The sequence below is a fragment of the Oryx dammah genome, unplaced genomic scaffold (assembly GCF_014754425.2).
Source record: "Oryx dammah isolate SB20612 unplaced genomic scaffold, SCBI_Odam_1.1 HiC_scaffold_8, whole genome shotgun sequence".
Taxonomy (NCBI): Eukaryota; Metazoa; Chordata; class Mammalia; order Artiodactyla; family Bovidae; genus Oryx; species Oryx dammah.
In genome coordinates this window covers 41,178,117-41,205,404 of record NW_024070192.1, presented here as the reverse complement: position 1 = coordinate 41,205,404, position 27,288 = coordinate 41,178,117, and the positions used below count along the sequence as shown (strand labels likewise).

The window sequence follows — 27,288 nt, the reverse complement described above, 5'->3', positions numbered from 1 at the left end:
TTCTAACATTCAGTTGGTGGCTTTGACAAGAGCCTCTTTGACCAGGCAAGTTCCCAGCCTGGTCACTTGATTGGAGCCTCACTATCTGAAATAACCTTTCGTGACCCCATTTCCCATCTAGTTCCTGTTTTGTGAGAGGTAGAAAGTTGTATTTTTCCCCAGCACTCAGCTATCTCATAGGGAGGGAGAGCAATCAGTGAGAACTGATTCATGTTTACCGTCAGTGTTCGCTTCCAATCCCCCCACCTTCTCACCACCCTCCTCTTTTGTTGCACTTGATCGAGTACACGCTTCATCTTCAAAATAAAAATTTATTCAATCTGTAACAAGAACATTGAATCTGCACATTTGCGCACAAGTTCACATTTAAAAACAGCGGAGCACATCAATAATAAAAAATCTATGATACAAGTGGAACATCCCAACCAGCAGGAAGATTAAGGAAGGAGATGAGACCACTCTATATTCTGCTTCAAATGCCTCAAAAAGGTCCCAGAGATTCCAGGGAGCACCTGCTTTATTTAATAAAATGTGAGCATAAAAGTTTGGGATTGCCTGGGCAAAGGTTAACAGTCAGTGGGAGGGGCTTTGGGGACTTGTTTTCTACCTTTACAACAAGTCCTACAAAATAAAGTAGAAAGGAAAAAAGAAAAGGCACCTTAAGCTATGCCAAGCAAACCAAATTCCAATAGAACATAAAAACCAAACAATTCCCTGTAGACTTACTGATGGGGCAACATTTCAGGGCCAGTTAGTTGCCCAGCTTCCAGACCGAGTCATCAGCTTGGGTTAAGCCCCGGGTATAGGAGGCCGCCGCTAGTGCTGCTGTGAGGGCACAGATGGTGGCCCGAGTCACATACCTCCTGGGGCATCTTCAAACCGATGAGGGGTGATTCCAGTTTAGAAATTCTGCCCCAGATCTCTGGGGCACGGAGAAAATGAGGCTGGTTCTCTTTTCACAGCAGGAGCCAGGCCCAGTCACCCTCCACTTCCAGGCTGGAAAAGTACAGAAGCATCTTGCAATTGCCCTCCATAGCATCCAGGGACCCCAAGCCCTAGAGAAGGGTTAGGAGTATGCAGCTGCCTGCTCTGCTGGCAGGCAAGTTTTCATTCTAATACGGCCCCTGGATGAGTTGAGGCAGCAAATACATTTATGCCTAATACATGCCTTGATCTTTTAGTTTGGAAGGGAAAATGAATCCAAGATGCTCTTAAGTTGGATTGGTGCTGAAAGAGCTAAGATTTCATCTCATCTACCATCAAAAAGCAAAACAAAATTGAAAAACAACACTAGCCATTCACCATTACAACCATCACTATAAGACCACACCATCACTGAGGAAATGACGACTGTTTCCACACAGCGTGTTGGCTGGGAGTGCAGGACACAGATGGAAATCAGCTCCAGGCTGCCCCCACTTCCCCGTGAGGGCTGACCACAGGGCCTTGCGCTGTGTGAAGACGGCCAGGGAGGGTGCCTGGAGGAGACGGAGTGGCCATCAAGACGATGCTCCTGTTAATACTCACAATGTAAACAAAGTATCCACAGACAGTTGTTCAAAAAAGCCAAAGAATGGCTTTATTTTAAAAATTGAAAATGCCCTTGAAAATGACCCTTTTTGCATAATGCTTTCTTAGAGAGAGTAATAACTCCCACAAAAAAAAAAAAAAAAAAAAACTTTACTAATCACTTCAGAACTGAAATCCTCAGCTGGAACAAATGAAGATTTCTGTGAGCTGCCACTCTCAGCAACTTCAGGTCTATCTGACGGCATTTGTGTACGGCCTTTTAGCAGGAGGGGGGACCCCAGAGCCTGTGTGGTCATCCTCAGACTGTCCTTGGGGCTCCTGGTAGTTCCCAAAACTCAAGAAAGAGGAAATGCCAGCTGGGATACAGGTACAGAAGCAGGAGAATACTAGGTAAAGAGCCTGAAATGTTAGGAGTGATCCCAAACATTCGGAATCTGAAAGGCCATCCAAATGAGGTGAGATGAGGATGACTACAGTACAGTCCTATGTCTGCCAGAGCACACACCATGCCTAAGTTGTTTCTAAAATCAAAAGGGGGGGGCTTCTTCCTGCTGACCAGAGAGCCATCCAGATTACAGCTCAAACTCTGTGTGCCCTGGGGCTTTTACCCCATGCACCACAATGTGACTTTTTACACACACACACACACACACACACAATCACACAGCCCTCCAGAATAAATTTTGAGTCAGGCTATGGTAGTTTTCAAAGTAAAGAGAACAAGAGGCACTGAGCGAGAGGTCAAAACTTCGACTCATCTCTGCCAATCGCCCAGACTTGCTGCTTTGGGTCTGAGTTTTCCATGAACAGGAAAGGGAAATAGGTCACCCAAGATTATCAGACCGTTTGAAGAGAATACAGTTTGGAAAGTTGTTGATAGGCTATCATGGACTTCCCCTGGACAGAACTCAGCTACGTAAATAGCACAAGAACACTCAGTTGTGGGAGTCTGAGGGCTGGCAAAACCCCATGGCATGCTTGAATTACAGACCTCATGTAGAGAATATTTCTTTAGGCAGGTAAATTAAATGATTAAAAAATATAATTATTTTTTAAAAAAAGGCAGAGCAAGACCATTTCCTCGACACTTAAAAAAAAAAAAGTTTTTTTCTTCACAGCGTTTGAGGGTTCCCCCCACCCCCCCCGCATCTCTTGTTATTTAATGCAGTGAGAGTGAGCATTAAACACCATGGCGAGAACTGTGCAATACTGTCAACGCCCAGGTGTGTACTTCTTGATATGAGGGCTGTCACCATCTCGGGGAAGTCACCGAGTGGACACAACTCTCTACCTCCATGCCAAGCTTCCTCTTCCCAACCCCGCACAGTTCCCTGTCCTTTCCCCATCATCTTGGTGATGGAACTGCCTCAACCAGGCAGGGCAGCGTCAGTGGATGAGCCCTGGAAATTCATAACCCTGTCTTGCAAGTCTCCTCACACTGGAACATGCCGCCTAGCAGAACACTTTACAACACACTGAATATCCAGGAGTCACAAAACTGCGTGGATGATACATCTGAACACTGAAGAAACTATTTTGGAACAGCACAGGTACCTATCATTACTACATCTTAAAAAAACACTCAGAACAGGAGGTTTCTGTCTAATTGGCCTCCTGGCAGGGACGACAGACCCAACCATGGCCTCCTCATGGCAACTGGATTCACAGCTCTTCTTGGGCACCTAGGAGTGGCCTCGGCCCACCTCTGCTGTCTCCTTCGGGGCACCCTGGCCTCACCGAGCTCTGGCCTCTAACATCACATCCACAGCCTGTGAATCTGTCTTCTCCTCTCAGTGCTGTGATGAATCCCAAGCCTGAGCCTCAGCTCTGTGCTTGGTGTGTCTCTCAGCGATGCGGCCATCGACCAGAGCACACAGGGAGCCCATCTGTAGGCCTCTGTGGTTCTGAGGAGCTGCAGAAGGCATTCCTTCCGGGCTCAACATGTGTCCTGTAAGAAGCTGAAACGGTATTTACGGCAGGTGCTCCTGTGCTAAGGACCTCCACAATAGCAGCAAAGCAACAGCATCCTAAACGTGGTCATTAGGGGCACCTGCCCTTGCCGAGGCCTCCCTGTGGCTCTTCAGCCCAATCTGTTAGGGGCTTCTGACCTGGGCAGCAGTAACACTCACATATGCTCCCTGGTTCTGATTCAGCCAACGTTTTGGGATTTCAGTCTCAAAGAGGCATCAGCCTTCAGTCACGCTGCAATCTAATTGGGAGCCTTTGGGGGTTTCTCTGAGGAGGAAGTTACTAACACATAATTTGGCAGGAGCTGGTGATCAGAAGTCTCCATTTAAATTACACCACTGTCCACAGATTCTCTGCAGATTCCTACCAAAACCCATGAGTTTTATTTCTGTGGTATCTGTATGTCTTCCAGTTGCAGCTTTACTCCTTAAAATGGATTAAATCAAAAAGACCCTACAACATTAACAACAAAACAAGGTAACAAAGTGACGACATTATGTACATAAATACTGTATATAAACTAGAGAAATGACAAATCTTCCAGGAAAAGAAAAAAAGAAAACTTATGTCAAGTGTTAACAGTGATAATATTAAAAAGAAAACCTTTGCATTCGATGGAAGTTATACATAAGTCATGTAACAATTCAAATATCTATGAAATTAAAAAAAGGCAGCGTTGGGAGAAACAGCATGAGGGAGGAAAATAAATTGGAAAAAATAGGGCCATGAAACTCAAAAGGCCCACAGAATTATTCAAGTAATGAGAGGGTTAAAACCCTACATCTGTACTCATTTTAGAACACAAACACATTTTCAGTTGCTGTTTTTCAAACTTGTCCCTATCGTGTTTTCTCATTGGGAGATGCTGCAGAGCACATTTCCGGGGGTTGGGGGGAAGAGGGGGTGGGGAAGAAAGGGTAGGATGACCACCTTATGGACTCCACTGAGTCCATCCACCCAGAAGATACTGGGCATGACCACCTCTCCACCCCCAATTTCACCTCCTCTTATTCGGCTTCCCTCTACAGAGGAACTCTTGGATTTCATTTGGAGGTCATTTTAAATTTAATAAAATCATTTGCTTGGGGTTAAAAAAAAAAAGTATTTGCTTGATAGGTTTACAAAGCCAGCTGTTATCATGCCTTTTTGTAATGATTCACTCTGGAGACCAGAAGAGATGATTTCTGGAAGACCCTCTTTGAAAGCAAAGCAGAGCCTGCCCACCTTGGGAACTCCCAATGGGCTGCGCTGAGAACACGCTGACGTCAGGCTGCCCCCTTCAGCAAATCTGAATCCAATGCATCAGGTCTGGAGACCAAACCCTCATCACACAGGCCTAGGGCAGCGCTTCCAATTTCCAGCTTCACCCCCACCCTCCCCATCTGCTTCCTTCCTCAATCAAGCCAGCAGGCCTTTCCTCAGAGGGCAAAATGAGGAGCAGGTGGCAGTTGATTGAAAAACAGCACGTTGCCTTGGATAAAGGTGTTCTTTGAAAATGAGTATTTTTTTGAGGTTTGAATTTTCTCAAAACAAAAAAAAATTGACAAAATGGCCTTGCTGTCCAAATCAAACTCTCTCTCTCACACACACACGGGGTGGGGGTGGGGAACAAACCCTGCATGCTCCAGGAACAGTAAAATGACCAAAATATTATAAAATTAACCCATAAAGTGCATGGTTCCTTACGTATTACACCTGCCCCTTTTACAAACATTTCTTTTAGAAAGTCACGTGTACAGGCTCAGAATCACATGGTATTATAGAAGGGGTTGGTTGTCCGTTTTTTATCATTTGCTTTCCTCAGTCTCCTAAGGGGGTGAGTTCTGCCGTGCTGCTGTCGGGGCGCCACAGCCAGCTCCAGGGCCGGGCTGGTGTCCTGCAGTCCCTGGGTCGGTACCGAAGGAAGGCCTCCTTCCGAACTAGTCAATTCAGGTCCTGCCCTGGGGAGCAAACACTGCTGACTGTAACCAAACTCTTTGGCATACTGTACAAGGGGCCTCTCCACTGGCCTGCTCTGCGCGATACACTCTGTGGTTCTGAGTTGCTCTATGAAATACTTGGTGGGCTCTCGGTTCTGGGGAGTGTCTGGGTTTTCTGGGGGCTCCTGGGCCTCCATGCCCGAGTCTGTTCTGAGGAAGGGCTGAAGCAGTTTGAGATGAGGGGACTCAGAGGAGACAGGCTCCCTCTCTGGTGAACAGTCTTTACAGAGGTCCAAGTAACCTAACTTGGCAAGGGAAGCTGAACGCCTCATTTGGAGTGGCTTGGGGAGCCCTACCTGGGAAGTCGCTCGGGACTCAATTTCTTGAGCGTGTTCCTTCACCACCCTGGGGCTCTGACTGAGACTCTCCAGACTGTCGCTACTGGAGCTGTGTGGGAGCTGATGGGCTACAGATGTTGGGTCCAGTTTTTCTAGTTGCTCCCCGATATTATTACCCAGTTGGCTGATTAAATGCAGGTCTTTGCTACTGAACTGGGAGCCCTGATATGGCACTTCATCACCCCTGGAGAGGGGGCTCTCCTGACTTTCTTCCTGGCTGCCCTGCTCCGTGGAGGGCTCACTGTCTGTGGTGCTGCTCTGCCCTGTGAAGCCTTCCAGGTGAACCACGGTCTGGGGGTGCAGGTGATCCGGGCTGGCGCCACATGGCTGGGTTGTGAGACTGACAACAGGCGCTGCTAGGCTGCTCAGGGTTGGGGACAGGTCGACTGACCTGCTGTGCTCGTGCTGGGGAGAGGAAGAATGAGGCGAAGGTAGCACTCTGGGGTGCAGAGGAGCCTGGTGGGGGCTCAGCGTCCGGTTCAGATTTTCATCCAGAGCACAGAGGACAGTGAGGGTCTCTTCCACCTTCACTGTCCTCAGTCCCTGCGCCCCACTCTTCTCACTGCTGGCTCTTTCCCGCCCTGGCCCGGGATCAGCGGATGTGGTTGTGTAGGTGTATTCAATGATTTCTATCTTCTTGGGAAAGGGAGCAGGGGCCGCTGGTGTCTCGGGCCCCTGCCCTGAGACCCCAGTCCTGGGCTCCCGCAGGATGCCTTCGTGCCGTGGGCCATGCTGAGGTGCTGGTGCTGGGTGAGACTCCCACAGCTCAGGGGCTGGGACGACGGCAAGCTGCTCAGGACGCGGTAAAGAGCCAGACTCAGACTCACCGCATCGCCCTTGGCCCCTGCCTGTCTCTGGCTCCTTGGGGACATATGACAGTTCTGGGGCGGCTTCGTCACTCTTCCCTTTCGCTGCCGGGTCTGCCGCTGAAGAATCGTTCTTGGAATTCTTACGAGTGGACAGCGAGGTCCCCACAGGGGCAGCACCATGGTGCTCCTGTTCTTGCCGCAGGCGCTCCTCAAACTCCAAGGTGGCTCGCCTCACGGACCCGGGGTACCATTTGGCATCCGGGGGCATCCCGGGGCCCCAGAGCTCTTGTTCCCCCTCTGCTGGTTCCTCTTCTTCCACCTCCGTGGTAGAGGAGTGTGCCCCTGGACACCCCTGGGGGTCCCCCTTCCCTGAGTCTTTGGCTGGTTCAGGCTGGGCTGGGCAGGAACCTTCACTCTGCTCCAGGTTTCCAGGTCTGTTCTCGGCGGCCTGGGCCCTCTCCAGGGGCAGCTCGTGGACGATGTACTTCTTTGGTGTGTGGCATGGGTTGGACAGCACGTCTCCTTTCACTTGAATCTGTCCGACTCCTTGACTGATGGATTCAATCTCAGTGACGATTTCTTTGACTGACATCGCATTTTCTGAGTGTGGCTGCATGAAGATGTCTGGGCTGACCTGTTCTGAGATTGCCTGAGAAGAGGGAACAGTAAGAAGGTTATGGTAAACTGACTGGAAGAGCCAGATTGTTTGCTCACTAGCTTCTGATCCAGGAGGACCTTCTGGCTCTGAGGACACAAATCATGGGGTGCCTGGAACTGTCCTCCGCCTGGCGTTACACTCTATTTCATGGTACAAGAAAAGAACAGATTCACCAAAGGCAGAGATACAAAATTAGTCATACATCGTGTCACTGCCTATTAAACTTTTGTTCTGTTTGCTAACAGGCTTCTGTTCCAATAGCTTGCTCCAAAAGTAAACAGCAAGTAGCCCTGGAGGCTCCTATAATCCTTATTTTCTGAAGACCCCGAGCCTTCTAGATTCACGCCATCCTGGGGTAAACGAAACTTTTCCTCTGTAGCCTATCAACTTCTGGCCTAATCTGGTTCAAGGGGAAGAGTTCCACTGAAGGGCTCAATGGCTGCCTTACATATGCCCAGAGTCCGAGGGAGATGGATGTCTGACTTGGAGTCTCACTGCTCTCTTCTGTCCTGTCTTGCCAGCTCTCATCCACTCCTCCCCCTGCTTCTCCCAGTGGCCGCATCCCAGCATGTGAGCACAATTCCTATGTTTCAAGGGGCTCCTCCTGTGGCTGATGCAGCCACATACCTGAGCAAACTGAGAAACCGTGACTCTGACATTTTACTGTTCCACCAGTTACAAGTGCCCGGATGGGTTTAGAACAAAGCCAGAGAAAACTGGCCAGAGCGAAATCAAGCCCTACTGTGAAATAGTTAAGAATCTCAGAATTCAGAGATGGCCCTTGGACGTCTCTTAAAGCAACATCATTCTGAGCCTCAATCTATTTTGGCAGCATTTTTGTAAATTTTCAAAGTACAGTATTTTCCTATGAATTGTTCTGGTCTTTCTCCTTCAAAAGAGTCAGAGCTACTGCAGACTAGCAAGGTCAGTTATGCCTTTGGGAGAAATGTGCTGGGACATCAGGCAGAGGCCAACTTGCCAAAGCTGGGAGAGAAGCCACAGCGGGCCCAGTGTGGTGCAGGGGCTGTGGAGAGAGAGCTCATATGACCAGGAACTTTGCAGAAAAGCTATTTCTGTCAGAGCCGCTGCATCCATTAGTCCAAAGGCGAGCTTGGGCATTCTGGTCTCCCGGTAGAAATGAAATAGAGGCATAACTTTGGGGGAGAAGAGAAGACAGAAGCAGAGGCAACAACTGCCCTGGGTTGGTTAAAGAGAGAGAAGAAAGATGAGTACACGAGGTGGTAAATTTAAGTAGGTGGATATCAGGAGATGTCAAGAGTCTAGTCAGCTCCATTGAAATCATTAAATGACCTGATTTATGTCAAAGCAAATTGATCACCATTTACTTCCCATTATCAATCTAAGATACCATTTTTTTAAGATACCACCCAATTTCAAGTCAAAATGAGAATAATTAATGTGAGTCTTAGAACTGTTGACACATAATAACTGTTCCCCTCCCTGGTCTGAGATGGCTCATAGGAACTCATCGGCCACTGAGAAGAATCTTGGGATTCTGTCTGCTCTTAAATTATTTCCTCAAACTATCTCTCAATTCTCGAATACCACAAGGTGGCAAGATGAGGAACAATTCAGATACATTATCAACAGCAAGAACTCAGCATGGGAATTAGCTGCTACTCCAACAACTATTAATACATGTCCAGTCTTTGAATTTTCTGAGGCAGAAAGAACTTCCCCAAACAAATCCATCCTCTCGGAGAGACAGGTCTCACTCAGGCAGCAGGTGAGTCCCTGGCACCTCCCTGCTGGTTGAGATTTGATCTGAACTGCAGAGGTCTAGGGGAGACCTCTCCTTGTTCTGGGAGGACATGCGTTTTGGCTAATCCTTTCTTCCTTCATCCCCTTTCAGAAATGCTTCTAATGACACCAAAAGCCTGGAAAGATAAATTCCTTGAAATGCTACTGATTTAAAAAAGATAACTATATTTAAACTCTAAGTTTTCCCAGAAAGTCCCAGCTAGACTGTCTCTCCTGTATCACCTTCTTCAGTCTTTATCAATATCAAAAATAGAGTGAACAGAGCAGAATCCCAAATATTTTGTCTTCACAGAGAAGAAAAGTAGGGACAGAACCATAAAGAGAGTCTTTACCTTTGGCTGCTCCTCATCTACTGAAGACTCCTCAGATGCATGGGGAGTATTACTCAAAGAGCTGCTTCTCTGCCCATCAGTGGTCGCTTCAGAAGGGGCTGCTTCCACCACTGACAGTCGACAGCTCTCATTCCTTCCTCCACCCACTTCCTCCATCCTTGAATGAGAAAAAGATCGGGACCGGGTTTCTTGGGAAAGCTCTACAAACTTCTCTAGAGCGCTGAAAAAGTCAATGCGGTCTCCACTGAAATCTGAGACTGCAGCCTGGCAGCTGGGCTGGGGGCTCGGTGACTCAGGGTCCGGGGACATGGGGAGGTCTTTCAGGCGGGACGTCAGCTCTTCCATGGGCAGCAGGTGGACATTCATGTCTGCTTTCAGCGCGTCCGTCTCCAGATCTTCCACGGTTAAGTCTGGGAACTTGTGGGCCATTTCTGGGTCCTGTCCAGGTTGGATTAAGGCTTTGGATGCATGGCAGTTGTCAAGAGGGAATTTCGGTTCATTGAGACAACACCCTGATGAGCATCCATTGATGTCATTTAGGTTTAATTCATCTTCAATCTGTCCGGCATGAAATTCCCGAGAAGTAAACTCCAAGCAAATCATTCTTTCTTTGGTGCACAGGCCTTTCTGATTCTCATCCTGCGGGACCACGTGTTCCACAAAGACGGGAGGGATGGGTGGGTGGCTCTCCATGGTCTTCACCTCGGCAATCTGGTCTGCTGAGGTGGTAATCTCCTTTTTGTTGAGTTCCAGTCCTGGTTTGCAGATGGGTTCATGGTGGTCTGAGAGGTCGCTATCTGAATGCGATCTCCAGAGCTTGTTGTGCCGCTGTTTGCTGTGGAAGACACAGATAGGAAATGACTTACTCTGATTTGTGAAAACAATCAATACCCTCCCAGGAAACCGCTCCCAGAGAAACGTAAATCTCACCCTGCAAGATGCTTGGTTAATGCCCAATGGGAGTAGGCAATCAACAGTTGAAAAGAGGCTCAATGTTACTAACAGCAAACAACAAAAACAAAGCAAAACAACAACAAAGGCAAATGAACATGAGATCTGACTTTTTACGATCGGACTTACAAGAGCTAAGATGGTTGTTAACAGTGTTGATGGTTTGGCCAAACTAGCACTCTCATGATACATGGTTGGTAGGGGTGTGAACTGTAGAATTTCAAAGAATGGAAACTGGCAATAGCTCTCAAAATTTAACCCTTTCACCAGCAACTTTCCCTTTAAAATTTTTACTTTGAGAAATACTACTACATAAGTGCACAAAGCTATATACATAAGGATGTTTACTCTAATGCTATGGCACCAAAAAAATTTATTTAAATTACAGTCTGTACACTTACATGCTATGAGGCTATTAGAAAGAGTCAGTATTTCAATGGAACGATGTCCAAAGTGTATTATTAAGTGAAAAGCATGTTGAACACGCTTGGAACATTTAGTTCCCATGTCAGAAGAAATGTAGGAAAACATGTGCAGGAGCTTCATTAAACTGGTAACAGTTGGGGGAGGGCTTTACATTCTACACTCTGTAGTATGTCTGTGATTTGTGAATTAAAAATGAGCATGTTTAGTATTAATAACTGTGGAGAAAAACTAAAACAAAACAGCATCCAAATAATAAAAAGAGACACACTTTCATGGAGCCCAGCATAAGTCCTCATAATTGAGATAAAGAGCTGATAGAGGATTAATCACTGATGTGGAAGTGTGAGGAGGGTGACAGTCTTTCTTGAATTAGAAAGCCAAGATGAGGGAGGTCCCTAGTGGTGCAGTGGTTAGGACCCGGAGCTTTCACTGTGGCAGCAAAGATGAGGCTAGTAAATCTGGAGATGAAGGATGGTAACAGAAAGGAAGAGGATAAGCATAAAGTACAGGCCTGTTTCATAAGGATATCTGGATAAAAATCACCAAGCTAAAGTGACCCCAGAAAAGGAGGTAAGCCAAAAAGACTACACACACGTCCACCCTGTGGTTGATTTTGTGGAGAGGAGGTCTGATGAGATCTCATTTCAAAGCCCACTCTAACAGGGAAGCACAGTTCCCAAGGCTCCAATCAAAAAGAGGAAGGTGGCCCTGTGGCTGGCCCAGGGAACAGGTCGCCAAATGTGGCATTTGGGGGTGCAGTTTCCAGGCAGATGAAGAGTTACTTCACCTCAGGGTGGAATGGGAAACAGCCCAGGATAGCTTACTCAGGGCTCAGGGCCATACCTGCCTCGGCTGCCTGTGAATCTCTGCCGAGTCATGCGCCTGCACTAATGTGAACCCCTGTTTGTTCTCAGCTCTGCACCTGCTCTCAGCTCCCTCGCCTGTTGGCTGCTTGGGTGGGGCTCTCTCTGACTCAGGCCTGCCCAGCAGAAGGGTGCTTTTCTGGGTAAGGAGCAGGTCAATTTGTTTATGAAGACAGCTATAATCAATTAGCTGGCTGTGAGGTAGGCTTTTCACCCTTCCCAAGCTGCACGAACTCCAGCCACCCCTAGGAGGAGACAACATATCACACATCCCAAACGCGTGAGTGGTGGTAGGCGGGTGCCAGCGACCTGGTTGGATAGGTGGGGCCTTTGTGACCAACGGATGCCCCTGTGCTTTAAAGTTCCTTCTTTTCAATCGAGACACCCTGTTTCCTGACCTAAATAATGACCGTGTTCTCCAGTTTCTGCTCTTTGCCTGTCGTGAGGATGTTCAAACTGGCACCAAGTCTTCTCAGCCACCATGGTGGGATGACTCCTGTGATGCAGACAGATCACTGGGAAGCCTATCTCTGGGAGGAGCTGTTCTCACCCTGATCATAAACAACAGCTTATGTCACCAGGCAACTCTTATCTTCCTGGTCCTGAGAACCCTCCAAAGTACGTTTCTAAAGAACTGCCTGTAAGTCACTAACCAATCAGAGACGGATGTTATGCTAATAGGCACAAACAGGGCCAGTCTCAGAGGAAGTGGCTGACATCATAGCTGCTTTACCCAGCAGGGATTTCCTTCCCTTCCTGCAGAAGATAATCATCAGAAAATACTGGGTCAGAGCTCTGGAATTATACTGACACCTCCTGTAAAGGAGACAGAAAAATCCTGATCCAAAAATAAGTCTGATTCTGCCGCCTTTTTTATTTTTGCAGTAGGACCTGCAGGGAGTGGCAGGTGGGTCTCTGACAGTCAAGACACGGCCTTTGAAGCACCATTATTCCATATGGCCCTTTCTCATCCTTCTCTCAATGCAGAGGTCAGTAACCAGTGACCTGAATTTTGTGCTGATCACACCCCCCTTTTTCCTTATTGTGTCATCGCGTTTTGTTCTGACAATACATAGCCTGGTTTGCACGTTTTGAATTTCACATAAATGAAATCATACTGTGTATTCTTCTACAACTTTTTTTTTTTTTTGGCCTAACATGTTTTTAAGATTCATCAATGTAGCTGTAATTTTATAGTGTAGACAGTAAGCCACAATTTATTTATCTGCCCTGCTGACCAGCAGTTTTGGGCTACAAATGATTACAGACAACACTGCTGTGGACATTCTTGTGCTTGGTACAGTTTGGTTTCTCAAAGGTGTTTACATATAGAAGGGGAATAGGTGGGTCATAGGGCTTGTGTACATTGTTAATTTTACTCAGTAACACTACCCTGCCTCCCAGTGAAGCCTCTTCCCAAGCCAGTTTATTCTAATACTCCATCAGTAGGGAAAGATATAAGACATTAGATCATATTTGTTACTTTAAACTGTTTATACTGTTACTTTAAACATTTATACTCAGCTGATCCTCCAGGTAGGTAGCAAGTAAAAAGTGAGTAAGTGCTGGTTGCTCAGTTGTGTCCGACTCTTTGTGACCCCATGGACTATAGCCCGCCAGGCTCCTCTGTCCATGGAGTTCTCCAGGCAAGAATACTGGAGTGGGTAGCCAGTCCCTTCTCCAGGGGATCTTCCTGACTGAGGGATCGAACCCAGGTCTCCCGCATTGGGGGCGGATTCCTTACCATCTGAGCCACCAGGGAAGCCTGAGGCAACAAGTAAACAAGGTCAAAAAGAACTTCAGAGCTGGTTTGTGGCCTGGATGATGCAACCAAGTCTCAGATTCTTTTCCTCCCTGAGTGGCCTCTGACTTGAATTTGGACTCACATAAACACACTGACACACGTGAAATGACTGGGTCATTCTGGGTAGGAATTTGGCCTTTTACTTAGTAAATGAGCAAGAAGGAAATCTAAATGACAGGATGCATATGATATTCCATTCTCGTCTCCACTTTTTCTTAGTCACTCAGTCATGTCCGACTCTTTTGTGACCCCATGGACTGTAGCCCACCAGGCTCCCCTGTCCATGGGATTCTCCAGGTAAGAACACTGGAGTGGACTGCCATTTCCTACTCCGGGGAACTATTTCTTCCCGACCCAGGGATCGAATCTGTGTCTCTTCTGTCTCCTGCCTTGGCAGGCAGATTCTTCACCACTGTGCCAGCTGGGAAGCCTCTTATTGTTACATGTTTGAAGTACCAACTCTGAGAAAATTATGTAGAGGAAAATACTGCTAAAAAAGGAGTATCAGTTGTAGTAAAATCAGAGTGTTTATGGTCACTTCTCAGGGCATTAGGCAGTCTGCAGAGAAGAGGAGAAGGAAGAGGGAAAGAAAGCATCAGCTAAGCATCTTCTGAGCTGTGCATGGTCCTAAATGCTCTAAGATTATTTCACTGAAACGCTATTAAGAAAATCCTTTAAACTTTACTTGTGATTGGCTGTCACCTGAACAAGAATCCATGTTCTCTCATTCTCAGGTTCCCTCCTGCTGGCTGACCATTGTGTACCAGCTAACTAGACTAATGTCTCCACTGGCAAAGACAGCTCTATCTTCTCTGGCCCTGGTGACAGGGACAGTCAAAGAGTCAAAACACCTATGAGGACATGTCACAGACTCCCCCTGGCCACCGTCCAGTTTTTCTTCCTTGCGCCTTATATGCTGGAATCTAATATCTCAGACACATGGTCCAGCTTTGCAGATACATGAAAGCTGAACCTGTCGAATGGAATATAAATCTGCCAGATACCTCAACAATCAGAGTCCAGGATAACAAACAGGGCTTCTGGTACCTTAATGGAGGGTTTCAACACACACACACACACACCCCTCCTCCTGCATCACTCCTATCCCCCAGCTAATAACAACAGAAAACATAAAATTAGATATGAACAGTCAGTACCTTTGTGATAAACATCCTCACTTTCAGATCTAAAGGAGAATATGAAATATTAGCCTTCCTCAGGCTTAAAGACAGACTGAAAGATGCAGAAAGTCCCTTGAATTTCACAGGGACTCTCAATGTTTGGTCTACATTCTCATATCCTGATTAAGAGACTGGAACCACCTCATAAATCACTGCAGGGGCCTACTGTCACTTTGTTAAACGTCTCTTCTAGCCAAGAGGTTGAAGTGCCAAGCTAATACCCTCCAACAGAGGGCTGCCCTCTCAAGTTAAGCACCTTGTGCCACTCTAGACAACTAATGGGGCTTGACAATGCCAGGATCAGGCTGCTAGTTCTGTGGGAAAACCATGGCATGCTTCCTGGGAGAAGATGTGAAATACAAGATGTCTGAGTGCCTGGACAGGAAATGGAATTTCTTCGCAAATACAGTGAGTCCTCGGGATTTTCCCAAGGACTTTCCTCTCTTGGTTACCGAACCACAAGGCTTGGCAGAGCTTCAGACAGTCACAGGCCTCTGGGACTTCTTCTTTGCTCTTCTAAGCATACAGACCCTGAAGCAGTTCTTTGGGGCTGGGTAAGCAAGCTTCTCTGAGGCTCAACCCACTCGGCAGTCGGCAGTCGGCTTGGCAGGTAGCTTTACAAGTGCTGTATTCCTGACAATACATCATAGCCTGCAGACCCGAGCAGCTATATGCCCAGGAGGCACTCGCATTCATCTTCCTTACTGGCAGAGGCCCGATTTGGTTTGAGTGTTCAAGTCCCACAGGGAATGTGGTACTTCCCTAACACCAGAGGGTGAACATGAATTTATTTTATCTTTTCGGCCGTGTGGCTGGTGAGATCTTTGTTTCCCGACCAGGGATTGAACCTGGGCCATAGCAGTGAGAGCGAGGGAGTAGTAACCACTGGACTGCCAAGAAATTCCCCGTGAGTTTGTTTTAACCAGCCCAGGAAATTCTATTTTCCTAGTCAGTGATTTAGTTTTATGAGTATGACCCAGTCCTGGTCAATGGTCCTGTGGGGGTGGAGTGGGTGGCAGACTGTTGGGGAGCTTCTGCAAAAGGTCTTCCCCTCTGGTTGAAATCATTCTTTCAGCCAGATGCTGTGGAACTTCTAGGGAGATGCCTAGAAATGTGGCACCTGTCTGGAGTCATAAGGCAAATTCAAGGACCAAGCCATTAGCCAGGGAAAGGAGAGCAGGAAGAGAGCACCGACCGATGTCCTTGATGCCACCCCAAGCCATTATACAGTCTGCTTGGGTGCTTCCTGCTACAAGAAATGGTAAATCTTTCTAAACTACCTACAGCTGGGCGTCGGGCAGGGTATCCAGTGTGTACTCCTGCTGATCTACTCTTCAGCTGATCCACTTTCCACCCCGCTCTCTGCCCTGGAGACTGACCTATGACTCCCCTCGACTGGCCCCTTGTCTTCTGACTTCCGCAGGGTTTGGCTGATGGGGAGCCCCAGCAGGAGACTGGAGGGAGGAGAGTGGAGGCAGGCCACTGGTCTCCTAGCTTTTTACCCGCAGGGCCGCTCTGGCTGGCTGGAGCCCCTGACTGAAGGCTGCTGCCTCTCTGAAGGGGTCTTTTCTCCAGGAGTCTTCTTCCAGGTTTTAGTAACTGCTCCCCCTACTCTGGGCCCAGAAGTTATTACCAAACAGCTCTGCTGATACAAGTTCCTTGATTCCACTACAGTCTTAATGCCTTTGTAATCAGTCCCTTTAAAAAGTCTTCCTCATAGAATCCGAATCTGAGTATGCGGCTTCTTGTTGAGACTCCCAACTGATGGAGACCGTCTATTACTTGCAGCTGAGAGTTGCTTAAGTGACACCCCAGCACTAGACTTCAGTTTTTAAAATTCAGAAAACATCACAATACAGACAATTCCAGGACACTTCCATTGCAGTTTCAAGTGGAGTGAGTGTGTCTGTGGGTGGTGGGAGGCAGTGGTTGGAGGAAATAAATGGCACGTGCCTATGTGTTTTCTGGGTAGCCCTGCAGGAAGCATGTGATGAGAAGCACATCTGTACGTATTATACATTATACACACTTTTATTTACCATAACGCTGTGAGCCAGGTCTCTTGGTTTTCATTTTATAGATAGGATCCGGTAAGGATGATAACTGAGAATTAACTTCTCAAAGCTGCAACAAGGGGGTGAACCAGAAACAGAAACCAGATCTACTGACTCAAAATTCTGTGGTTTCCTCACTCCCCAGGGCTTGCCCTTCCCTCTGTGAATCAAGACCAGAAAGGCAGGATGGAACCAAGAGGGAAAGGGAAGAGGCAGGGTGGATGTGTGGGTTAATCCTACCCTTCCTATCCTCATCTGAGATTTTTCTGCAATTCCTTTAACATATAAGAAAAACTACATATGCTAGAAAAACCCAATCCAACAACTTGCAGTAGCCTGGGATTCCAGAATAAATACTGAAATTGGCAGGACACAGAGTGTTCTTCCTCTCGACGGGTCACGTGAGGACACTGCCTAATATCTGTCATGTGTGCATCTGGGAATATACAATATTTATGCGTCATTCAACCTTCAGATTCCTCTTTCTTGTGCCAAAAAGAACTGCTCTGTCCCCTATCTTCTGATTTGACCTAAAAATGTCATCAAAATCTGGCCCCAAAGACCTATAAGTTCTTTTTAAATGGAGGACTTCAGTATCCTCCCAGCCTCCTAAGAGAACGGCTTGGATGAAATCATGCCAAGAACTGAGTAACTGGGCGGGGTTTTTAGTGGAAACCATAGTGCTGTGGCCACATGTTCACAATACCACGGGGGTGGGAGGGTGGTCCTTTGGCTGGGATAGGCTGGAAGACTATTTAACATTTTAACATCAGGGGAAACACAGCCCAGATTCAAGAGTCAAGACCAAGTCATGAGACTCACTGGAGTCGAACTCTGGCATCAGCTCCGCCTGCTTCTAGGCAGCTGTGCCTTCACCTTAACAAACCAAGCAGAACATGCCGATGTGGGAAAACACAGCAAAATACAGCACTCCACAGAACTCCAGCACGTGGCATCTCAGGAAACTGACCCTTGAATTCAGTTTACTATCTCAATCCTTTTCCTGGAATCTGCTGAAGGTGGTTTTCACCACCCCCACTAAAGAGGTAATAAATAATGTAGTAAAATTAATAACTCACCTTTCAACCAATTACCAAATTATTGTGGAAACAGCCAGTTCTTATTGATACAGGAAGATATTCAAGACCTAGTTCTGGGTAGACAGAGAAATACAAATACTGTACAGTACCTCTTCCACATGGAATCTAGAAAAGTCAAACTCGGAGAGAAAGAGTGGCGCAGAGTGGTTGTTACCAGAGGATGAGTGGGGTTAGGGGGTGATGGGGAGATGTTGGTCAAAGAACACAAATTTCCAGTGGTGAAATTCTCAAGTTCTGAGGATCTAATGTACAGCATAGTGATTATAGCTAACAATACTATATTATATACTTGAATTGATGTTTTCTATTTGTGGTGCTGGAGAAGACTCTTTGAGAGTCCTTTGGATGCAAGGAGATTAAACCAGTCAATCCGAAAGTAAATCAACCCTGAATATTCACTGGAAGGACTGCTGCTAAAGCTCCATTACTTTGGCCACCTGATGTGAACAACAGACTCATTGGAAAAGACCCTGATGCTGGGAAAGACCGAAGGCAAGAGAAGAGGGCAGCAGAGGATGAGATGGTGGGTGGCATCGCCAACGCAATGGACATGAATTTGAGCAAATTCTGCGAGACAGTGGAAGACAGAGGAGCCTGATGTGCTGCAGTCCGTCGCGTCCCTAAGAGTCAGACACGACTTGGCAACTGAATAACAACAACACAGAATGTTGCTAACAGAGATCTTAAATAGTCCTACCACAAAAAAGAAAATGTAATTATGTAAGGGGACGGAGGTATTAGCTAATGATATGGTTGAATCAGTTTGCAATATATAAATTTATGAAATCAATATAATGGACATCTTAATAAAGCTGTGGGGGGGGGGCGAGGAACAGTGACAATTAAGTGTAAGTGCTCCATAAATGCTACTGCAGATAGAAAAAAAAAAAAAAGGCCCAATACTGAGTGAAGAGGTAAGGCTGAAAAACAGGTTTTGTAAAAAGAAAAATATATCCATCAATATATGTGGTAAAAGACCTACAGACACAGATAAGATAATGTCAACTGCTGTCTGTGGGTACGGAGTTTATAAATGATTTCTCCCTTTGTATTTTTATGTATTTCTGCAAAACATATATAACATTGGACTGAAAGATCTTAAAAAAGAAGACAAGAGTTATTTCTGGGAAGTAACTTCATACCTCACATGGATTACTTATATCCCAGTTTTGCTGATTTGTTCCATGACTGAAATTACTGGAGAAGGCTCACTGAAAGCAAGCACTGGAGGAAAAAAAAAGTCCAAAGCAGCAGGAGGTACTTGTTTTAAAACATTGGGCCAAAATTTTTCTAAGAATTTCAGCTATACCTAGCCCTACGTTGGGAGCAATCAGTATCCATTTTGATACAGCAACTGTATCTGGCCTTAGAAGATGTTGAGAAGTATTTATTAAAACCTGCACCTAATTGAGAACTGAAATAAGGGGGTCTTATTTCCACCTTTTAAATGTCTTTAGATTAAATGCCTAGTGCTCCATGCTAAGCTCAATCAAGTTCTGGTACTTATTTTTTAAAAACTAGATGGACAGAGATTTCAATTTTCAAAATGCATCACACACTTTAAATTAGGCTGAGGACTAGGTGCACAGAAGGACGACATTTCACTGTGCCCTGGGGAGCATAAAGGAGGGAAAAATCTGAGCAAGTCAATTAAGGAACTCACCTTGCCAGCAAGATCCCCTGGTACTCTTCCAGCTGTCTCATGAAGCTGGGGTTGGGCTTGGTCACTGTCCGTCTTTCCTTCACATAGTCATAGGCTCGGTCCAAGTTCCACCCATACTCCTTCATCGCATAGGCGATCACAGTGGAGGCCGAGCGACTCACCCCCATTTTGCAGTGCACGAGACATTTAGATCCGTGTTTCCTTGTTTGGGGGATTCAGGTAAGGAGGAAAACACAATAGTGAGTACATTTTATCTTTTTCGTGTGTGAGATTTTTGATGTGGATCATTTTTTAAAGTCTTCATTGAACTTGTTACAATATTGCTTCTGCTTAATGTTTTGGTTTTTTGGCTGTGAGGCATGTGGGCTCTTAGTTCCCCGACCAGGGATTGAACCTGCAGCCTGCTGCAGGTTAAGGTGAAGTCTTAACTGCTGGACCACGAGGAAAGTCCTTATAGTGAGTACACCTGAAAAGCTGGGTTCTTAATATGTCCATGTCTCCTGTTTGGCCCTTCCACTTTCTTGCTATGTAATTCACCCCACCTGAGTGCATTTGTGTGCACCTCTAATCACATGTGTGGGGCAATCCTGGTGCATTCAAACAATATTCAGTGTCAATATTAAGCCTCTTTAGTTCAGCAAACATTTACCGAGCATTTACCATGTGTGACGCATGCAAGGTCTGGGATGCAAAAATAAGTAACAGGTTTTCCCTGGAGGGTAGGATTCACTGGGAGAAGTGGACAATTAAAATTCAGAACGGTAATTGCAATGACAGTTGGTCACAGAACACAGAAGGAGAATTTTCAGTTTAGAGACTGGACCCCATTTTGTGTGTGGCTCCAGGCCAGTCCCCTCGGCCCCAAGGGCACACTTCACGGCTGGCAGGCTATTGAGTTACAGGTGTGGTGGTGATTCATCTAATTTATCCAAACACTGGGAGCCGCTTGCAGTTCTAGGAAGAGTTCTGTCCCAGGAGGAAAGCACAGACCAAACGAAACTGACTCTCCTCTTTACTTAGATGCAGCCCTGGATATTACTTTGCACAACACCACCACCCCTGCGGTATCTAGGGACTGGCTATATAACCCGGGGAACTGGACAGGACCACGTGATGCACCACATGGCTTTCTCAGCCAGCAGGGTGGCATGAATAACAAGCGGTTTGTTTCTTCTTTTTTAATGGGGTAGAAGAGAAAACAAATTTCCCATAGAGTGACACAAACAAACAAACAAAACTCAGTCTTATGCCAGAGCTAATTACCTCGGATCTGAACATGACTTGGTTATGCTAATTCTACTAATAACACAGTGTCTGGCCTGGAGTAAGCCTTCAAATGTTTGCTAAATGTATGAACAAACTTATGGATCTGCTGATTTTTTCTGTCAGCTGTAAGTAGGATCAACATTTTGAAATCTGCAAAAAAGGACAGTTACTCTTATCACTAGTATACATGGGCTGGGATCCTTCCCAAGGGGTTATCCCAATAAATTAAAAAATGCACATGTCAGCCCAGCAGAGGAAATCTATTCATTCACTCACTCACTGTATTACAGTAGACATGCTTCCTTCCAGAAGCTTATAATCCTTTTGCTGGAGACAGAGACACATGAAAGAGTTAAGCACCAATGAAAGGAGGCATGAGGTTAAGTGCCAAGATGAGAGAGCCAGCCAGATAAGCTATGAGAATGCAGAGCATGGTCTGGAATAATTTAAACAGCCTCATAAGAAAGGTAAAATTTTAGCGTCCCAACGGCTGGTGCGTTGTGTGTCTCTGTGTACTCAGATGACCCCAAATGACTAGGAAATATTTGTTTTGCTTATGGCACCACAGAGGTTTCATTTAGACTACAGTTGGGAAGCCACGCCACAGTGACTCAGATGGAAGTTCAGACATGTGTTCTGTATTTTCCCATCAAGCTCTGATAACTTTAATACGTTGAATTTCAGGTCTTTGCCTGCAGGCAAGGAAGGTACTCAAACTTGGCCAATCTTAAGAAAAATACAATTATGAAATCCATTCCTATGAAAACATTTCTACATTTTGAGCTGGGCTTTTTCAGTGAATGGCTTCTAACTCAGGTAATGAAGGATATGGAGTTGGTTCTCACCTACCCCAATTTCATCTTTCAGGTTCAGCGCTTGCCCACCCCCTTACTTCAAGTGCTAGACTGTCCAGATTAAGCCCAGCATCACATTAGGACTCCTAAACGCACCCAAGTGTAGGCAGAGTCTGGAATTCAGGGCCCTGATTAGGGCTGAGATGTCCAAATGAGATGTCCAGGGTACCACTTACGGAGGCGCTTGCTCTCAGATGCTGACCTACACTTACAGGACATGAGAGTGCGTGCCTCTCAGTAAATGTAACGTGGGCACTTCATCTATTTCCTTTCAACCTCAGCCCTGCTGGAATCAGCCTTTCTCTTCACTGGGACTGGGGCCTCGCCTCGATCTCTAGCCTCTTTGGCTGTAACCCTGACTATTGCCTCATCTTTTCCAGTCCCCTTTCCTTAAGGAACTAGACTGCTCCTATAGTTGATGGAATGAAATGAGACACGATCTTAGGTTCAAGTCTTGTCTCCATCAGTTATTACTTAATCTCTCTTTGAACCTCATCTCTATATTCTGTCCTCCTCTGTACAGAAGGAAGACTATACACCTCTCGGGGTTTTGGCAAACAGAGGAGAGAATATGTGTAAAGTATATGGCACATAGGAAGCATTCTATGAGTGGTATTATCATTGGGAATAATTTCGTAAGAAGCTTCAACAGTACAAAAGTTTTTCGGGTACCTCTAGGAGATTGAGAGAATGGGCTCAAAGCTGGAGTATGGGAATGGGAATTCAGGGTAACTGTGAGGAAGCATTTTCTGACCATGAAGGTCCTTAAGTGAGGTGTGGTATCATTCCTGAAGGAGGACTTTAAAAACAGAAGTGCTTCTCATCTGCCAGGGAGCATCTGTGTTGCCACACCTGCAGGGGGAGCGTGGGCAATATGTTCATGGAGGGTTTCTTTTGAAGGAATACAGAGGACTTGCAAGGAAATCCTCAGGGACTTAAAAAAAAAGTGTTGACATATTAATACTAATTAATACTAAACCCTAAATTAATAGTATGGAATTGTTTCAGTAAAAGGAAGACAACCAAGGACTTAATACTCATTGGAAAAGGCCTTGATGCTGGGAAAGATTGAAGGCAGGAGAAAGGGGCAGCAGAGGATGAGATGGTTAGATAGCGTCACTGACTCAATGGACATAAATTTGAGTAAACTTCGAGAGACAGTGGAGGACAGAGGACCTGGTGTATTGAAGTTCATGGGGTTGTAAAGAGTTGGACACAACTTAGCAACTGGACAACAATAAGAAAAGCAAAGAGCGGGCGGAAAGATTTCGAAAGCTTGCTGTGTCTTTCTCCTTGATTTCAGAGAGGAGGATCTATTGTTCCATCTGTCTGAAGTGATTTCTATTCTATAACTTTCAAATGTCCTCACCGGCAACTTCAGAATTTCTTCCTTCTCTCATTTCTATTTCTTTCTTCTTTCATTTCTATTTCTTTTGCTGCAACTTGAGTTTATTTTCTCTCATTTTCTGCTCAATGGAAATAGCCAACATGAAATCATCTTCCAGGGGCTTCATCTACTTAAAGCATAAGTTTTAAGTCACTAGTCATCTTTTTTCCTAGGATTAAGATATCCCAGTTGCCTTTTTTTCCTTACTTCCCTTCCCTGAGTATCATCAGTAAGTTATCTACAGCTTTCAGGCCCCAGCCATGTGTGGTGCAAAAGGAAGAGGAGTCTGAATGTGCACGGGGTACCGTGACTCACTTTGCTTTAGAGATGAATTTGTAAGTGTCATTCCAGTAAGCCAGGAGGTCCGTTGCCTCTTCATCATACACCCGAATGTTGTGATACTCAAAGACTCCCGGGAAGAAGTTGTCTATCTCTCGAGTGACATTCAAGATATAGCGAACCCTGTGAGGAAACCAAGAGAGAATATGAGCTCTATTACTCAGGCAAAATCCAATTCCCAGCACTGTTTTTCTTATTTAAAACTGGTTTACTCCTGAAGCTGAAATTAAGTACCAAACTATGGAAGAAAGCTAAAAAACAAAAACAAAACAAAACAACCCTAAGAGGCTATACTTAATATAGAATCTGTAACAGGGTCCTGGGCATAGCTGGGTCTCAGGGATTTAACAAAGAGAGAAGCTGTCTACTAAGTTCAACATCTAAATTCCATTTTCAGTTTGTGTGTAGTTATACAATCTCATCTTTCAGAGTCTTCTGAAAATATGCCTTGCAATTTACTCCAAAGAATCAACTTGAAGCCGGTCATCTGACAAATTCTCTTCAGTCACAAAAATTATACCAGCAAAACAAAATTTATTCTGTGGAAGTCGTGTGTATTAAATCAGATTATTAACATGTATCTTAAGAAAAAAAATAGAAGGAAACATGTCCTGTCTTTCTAAATGCCAGATTGTCAGCTTTTTGCTCTATTACTCCCTTTAAACTACATGAAAGGCAAATGAGGCCAGGGCTGGGAGGGTCAGAGGAAAGTTGGACTTCAAACTCTTTCAGCTCTCAAGGCTGCATTCCTGGCTGCTATGACAGCAGATGTGTCTGAGAGTTCTTCCAGGTTTGCAGAAAATGGTTTCTGTATCAAAAATTTCCTCTGCTGTCTCTCCCACTGTGCAATCTCAATAAACGCTTGGGTTTAATTTGCCAAAGGATTATCTTTTTGCAGTGCTGTGTGGCCTTAAGACATCACTGTTGCCTACCTCAACAATACAACACAGTCACTCGTTTCTCTCTGTAGAAGTGATTTCCTTCTCAGAACTACACACGGACTTCTAGAAACCCAGTCTCTGAAGTCAGAGGAAGGACTACAGAAAGGGAGAGCCATGGTGAAGGAAACCCGCGGTGAAGGTCAGGCAACCAAAATTTTTCTGGGACACGATTTCCATCTGTTTCAACTGAGCATCAAAGTCCATCACTAGAAAGGATTTTTTTTTTTTTCTTTTTAATTTAAAAGGCAAGCTGGGCTTCCCTGGTGGTCCAGTGGTTAAGACTCCACACTTGCATTGTAGAGGGCACGGGTTCTATTCCCTGCTGGGGGAACTAAGATCCTGCAAGCCATGTGGTGAAGCCCGCCCTCCCCAATTAATTAAAAAATAATAAAAGGCAAGCAACATGCACCTGTGGAAAACATTCTAGAAGTTCTCCAAAAGCTAACTATCTGATCCAGTAATTCCTCTCCTAGCTATAAACCGAAGAGGAATGAAAACATGTCCACCCAAAGGCAAAAAGTGGGAACAACCCAAATGTCCATCAAATGATGAGTGGACAAATAAAATGTGGAGTGTGTGTGTGTATCTCTATACAATGGAATAAAAAAAGGAAGAAAGCAGTAATATATGCTACAACACTGTAAACCTTGAAAATACAATGTTAAGTGAAATAAACCATTCTTAAAAGGCCACATATTGTATAATTTCATATAAATGAAATGTCCAGAATAGGCCAATCTATAGCGATAGAAGGTAGATTAGTAGTTTCCAGGAGTTGGGGAGGAGGGCAAGAAATGGGGGTAACTGCTAAAGGGGTTTTCCTTTCAGGTTGGAAAAAAATTTTAAATGGATTGTTACACAGTTCTGTGAATATACTAAAACCCACTGAAGGGTGAACTATAAAGTATGTGAATTATATCTCAAAACTGTCAGAAAAAAAGACAAGCACACTTCTTATCTCATTTAAAATAAAAATGAACAACTCTCTCATCCCCAGTCCCATACTTCAGTAAGGGATTATAGCAGGACAGGGTTTCCCAATCTTTTCATTATGGAAATCTAGGCAGCCACTACCCATTGCAAACGACACTCCTTGAATCTTACTTGCCATTTCTGTAAAAGAGCAGCAGTTTAGGGGGAGTTCTAAAGTCAGTGGATTGGGAGAAAATGGCCTTATTGTCAAAATTACACTTGAAAATCCCTTAAATCATCCACAGGGGCAATATACATGTTTTATATACAGATCCCTGAACTGTAATTCTTCATCCATTTAAGATGAAGCACCACTGAATTTGGAGAAGGCAACGGCAACCCACTCCAGTACTCTTGCCTGGAAAATCCCATGGATGGAGGAGCCTGGTAAGCTGCAGTCCCTGGGGTCGCTAAGAGTCAGGTATGACTTGAGCAACTTCACTTTCACTTTTCACTTTCATGCATTGGAGAAGGAAATGGCAACCCACTCCAGTATTCTTGCCTGGAGAATCCCAGGGACGGAGGAGCCTAGTGGGCTGCCGTCTATGGGGTCGCACAGAGTTGGACATGACTGAAGCGACTTAGCAGCAGCAACCAGTGAATTTAAGAAACAAGATCTAAGTAGATGCCTGAGCATCTAACCATACTTGTCTTTCTTCTGTGTTTTATAATTTATCCTCGTAAGTAGTAAATGAGATAAACAGGTCTCATCTCTACCTGGGGATATCAGTCAGAGTACATACATACATGAATGTTGCTAATGCATTTGGCATGCAGTGCTCTATCAAGTCAGATTTCCTACTGAACACTCTATCAGGTGCTAGTTTCCTGCAGATCACAGTCTGTCAATTTTTCTATCATTCCTTCACATTTACTGGGCACCCTTTTGGTATAAAGCTCTAAGTTTCTTATGTTTCACTCAAAACTAAGATATAGTCTCTGCTTTCAAGAACTACTGATTCAATCCTCATCAACTTAAAATTTCCAAGTTCTCTTTATTTTCATACCTTAAAATTAAGTAACCAGATTTCCATTCCCCCTCCCCCAAAACTCTTTGTATAATCACTTGTCTTTCTTCTGAGGGAGAAGTAGAAGTATGCATTTAATCACATTCAAGATAGCCAGAAGGCTGACTTGTAACTGAGAAAACAGGCAGCCAGTAATCAGCCAAGGAGTCATCACTATCTCTGAGTTTCAGTAGGTCTTATCTCAGTCCAAACGAAGAGTTAGCATGGCCAGTGTCCAGACATGATTTTCTCTTCTCTTAATGTAATGATCTGACCTAAAGCTGAGTCTGATGGAAGATTTAGGCATTAGCTAAGAAGTGAAAAGGAAGAAGGGTGGCTTTTTGCTTGTTGAAGGTTCACTGTGGTCTCAGCTGCTACAATCAAAGATAACCATACTGCTTAGGAACACATTTCTTAATACAAGTCAGTCTTCTTGTTCAATTTTACATTGTTCATTTTATAACCTACCTAGTCTTCATGCACCTTACTATAAGAGGATAGGGACTGAGACTTATTTTTCTTTGGATTCCTAGCATCTAGCTGTGCTTGGCCTACAGAAATTACTCAATAAATGGTGATTAGAGAGCTGTAAACCCAACACATGTGGTTCTGTGTACTCCTGCATAAAAACAGGAAACACAGTTCAGAGAGACAGTGAAAAGATCAATGGTTGCCTGCGGTGGGGGTGGGGAATAAATGGACAGAGCACAGAGGATTTTTCACACAATGAAGATACTCTGTATGATACACTGTCATGGACACATGGTCATTATACATTTGTCCAAAGCCACAGAAGAGACAACACTAAGAGTGAACTTGTACATAAACTATGGGCTTTAGATGACTATGAGGTGGCAACATAGGTTCATGGGATGTAAAAAATGTACCTCTCTGGTGCGGATGTTGAAAATGGGGGGAGGCTACACATGTGTGGGGGCAGGAATATTTGGGATATCTCTGTACCTTCCCCCCAACTTTGCTGCAAACCTTATACTACTCTGAATAAAAAAACCCAATAACTGGGTTTGATTTTTAAACAGCATGAAAGGCTTACACATTGGTGTTTGAAAGACTTTCCACTGCA

At 45.2% G+C, this 27,288-nt stretch overlaps 1 protein-coding gene across 4 annotated transcripts in view; it reads right to left on the bottom strand.

Annotated features, from left to right (window-relative positions):
- Positions 1–291: 291 nt before the first annotated feature.
- Positions 292–27,288, bottom strand: part of SSH2 (slingshot protein phosphatase 2) — a 238,596-nt gene continuing 211,599 nt past the window's right edge. For 3 of the 4 annotated variants that reach the window (XM_040243853.1, XM_040243851.1, XM_040243852.1), the window contains exons 11-14: positions 23,261–23,407; positions 19,439–19,639; positions 9,397–10,231; positions 5,070–7,273 (exon numbers count right to left, since the gene is read on the bottom strand). In XM_040243853.1, the coding sequence (XP_040099787.1) occupies positions 5,246–7,273; positions 9,397–10,231; positions 19,439–19,639; positions 23,261–23,407 (3,211 nt within the window). In that variant the 3' untranslated portion in view covers positions 5,070–5,245. Of the gene's footprint in view, positions 7,274–9,396; positions 10,232–19,438; positions 19,640–23,260; positions 23,408–27,288 lie in introns of all 4 variants that reach the window. The other variant, XM_040243850.1, reaches the window with a different exon arrangement.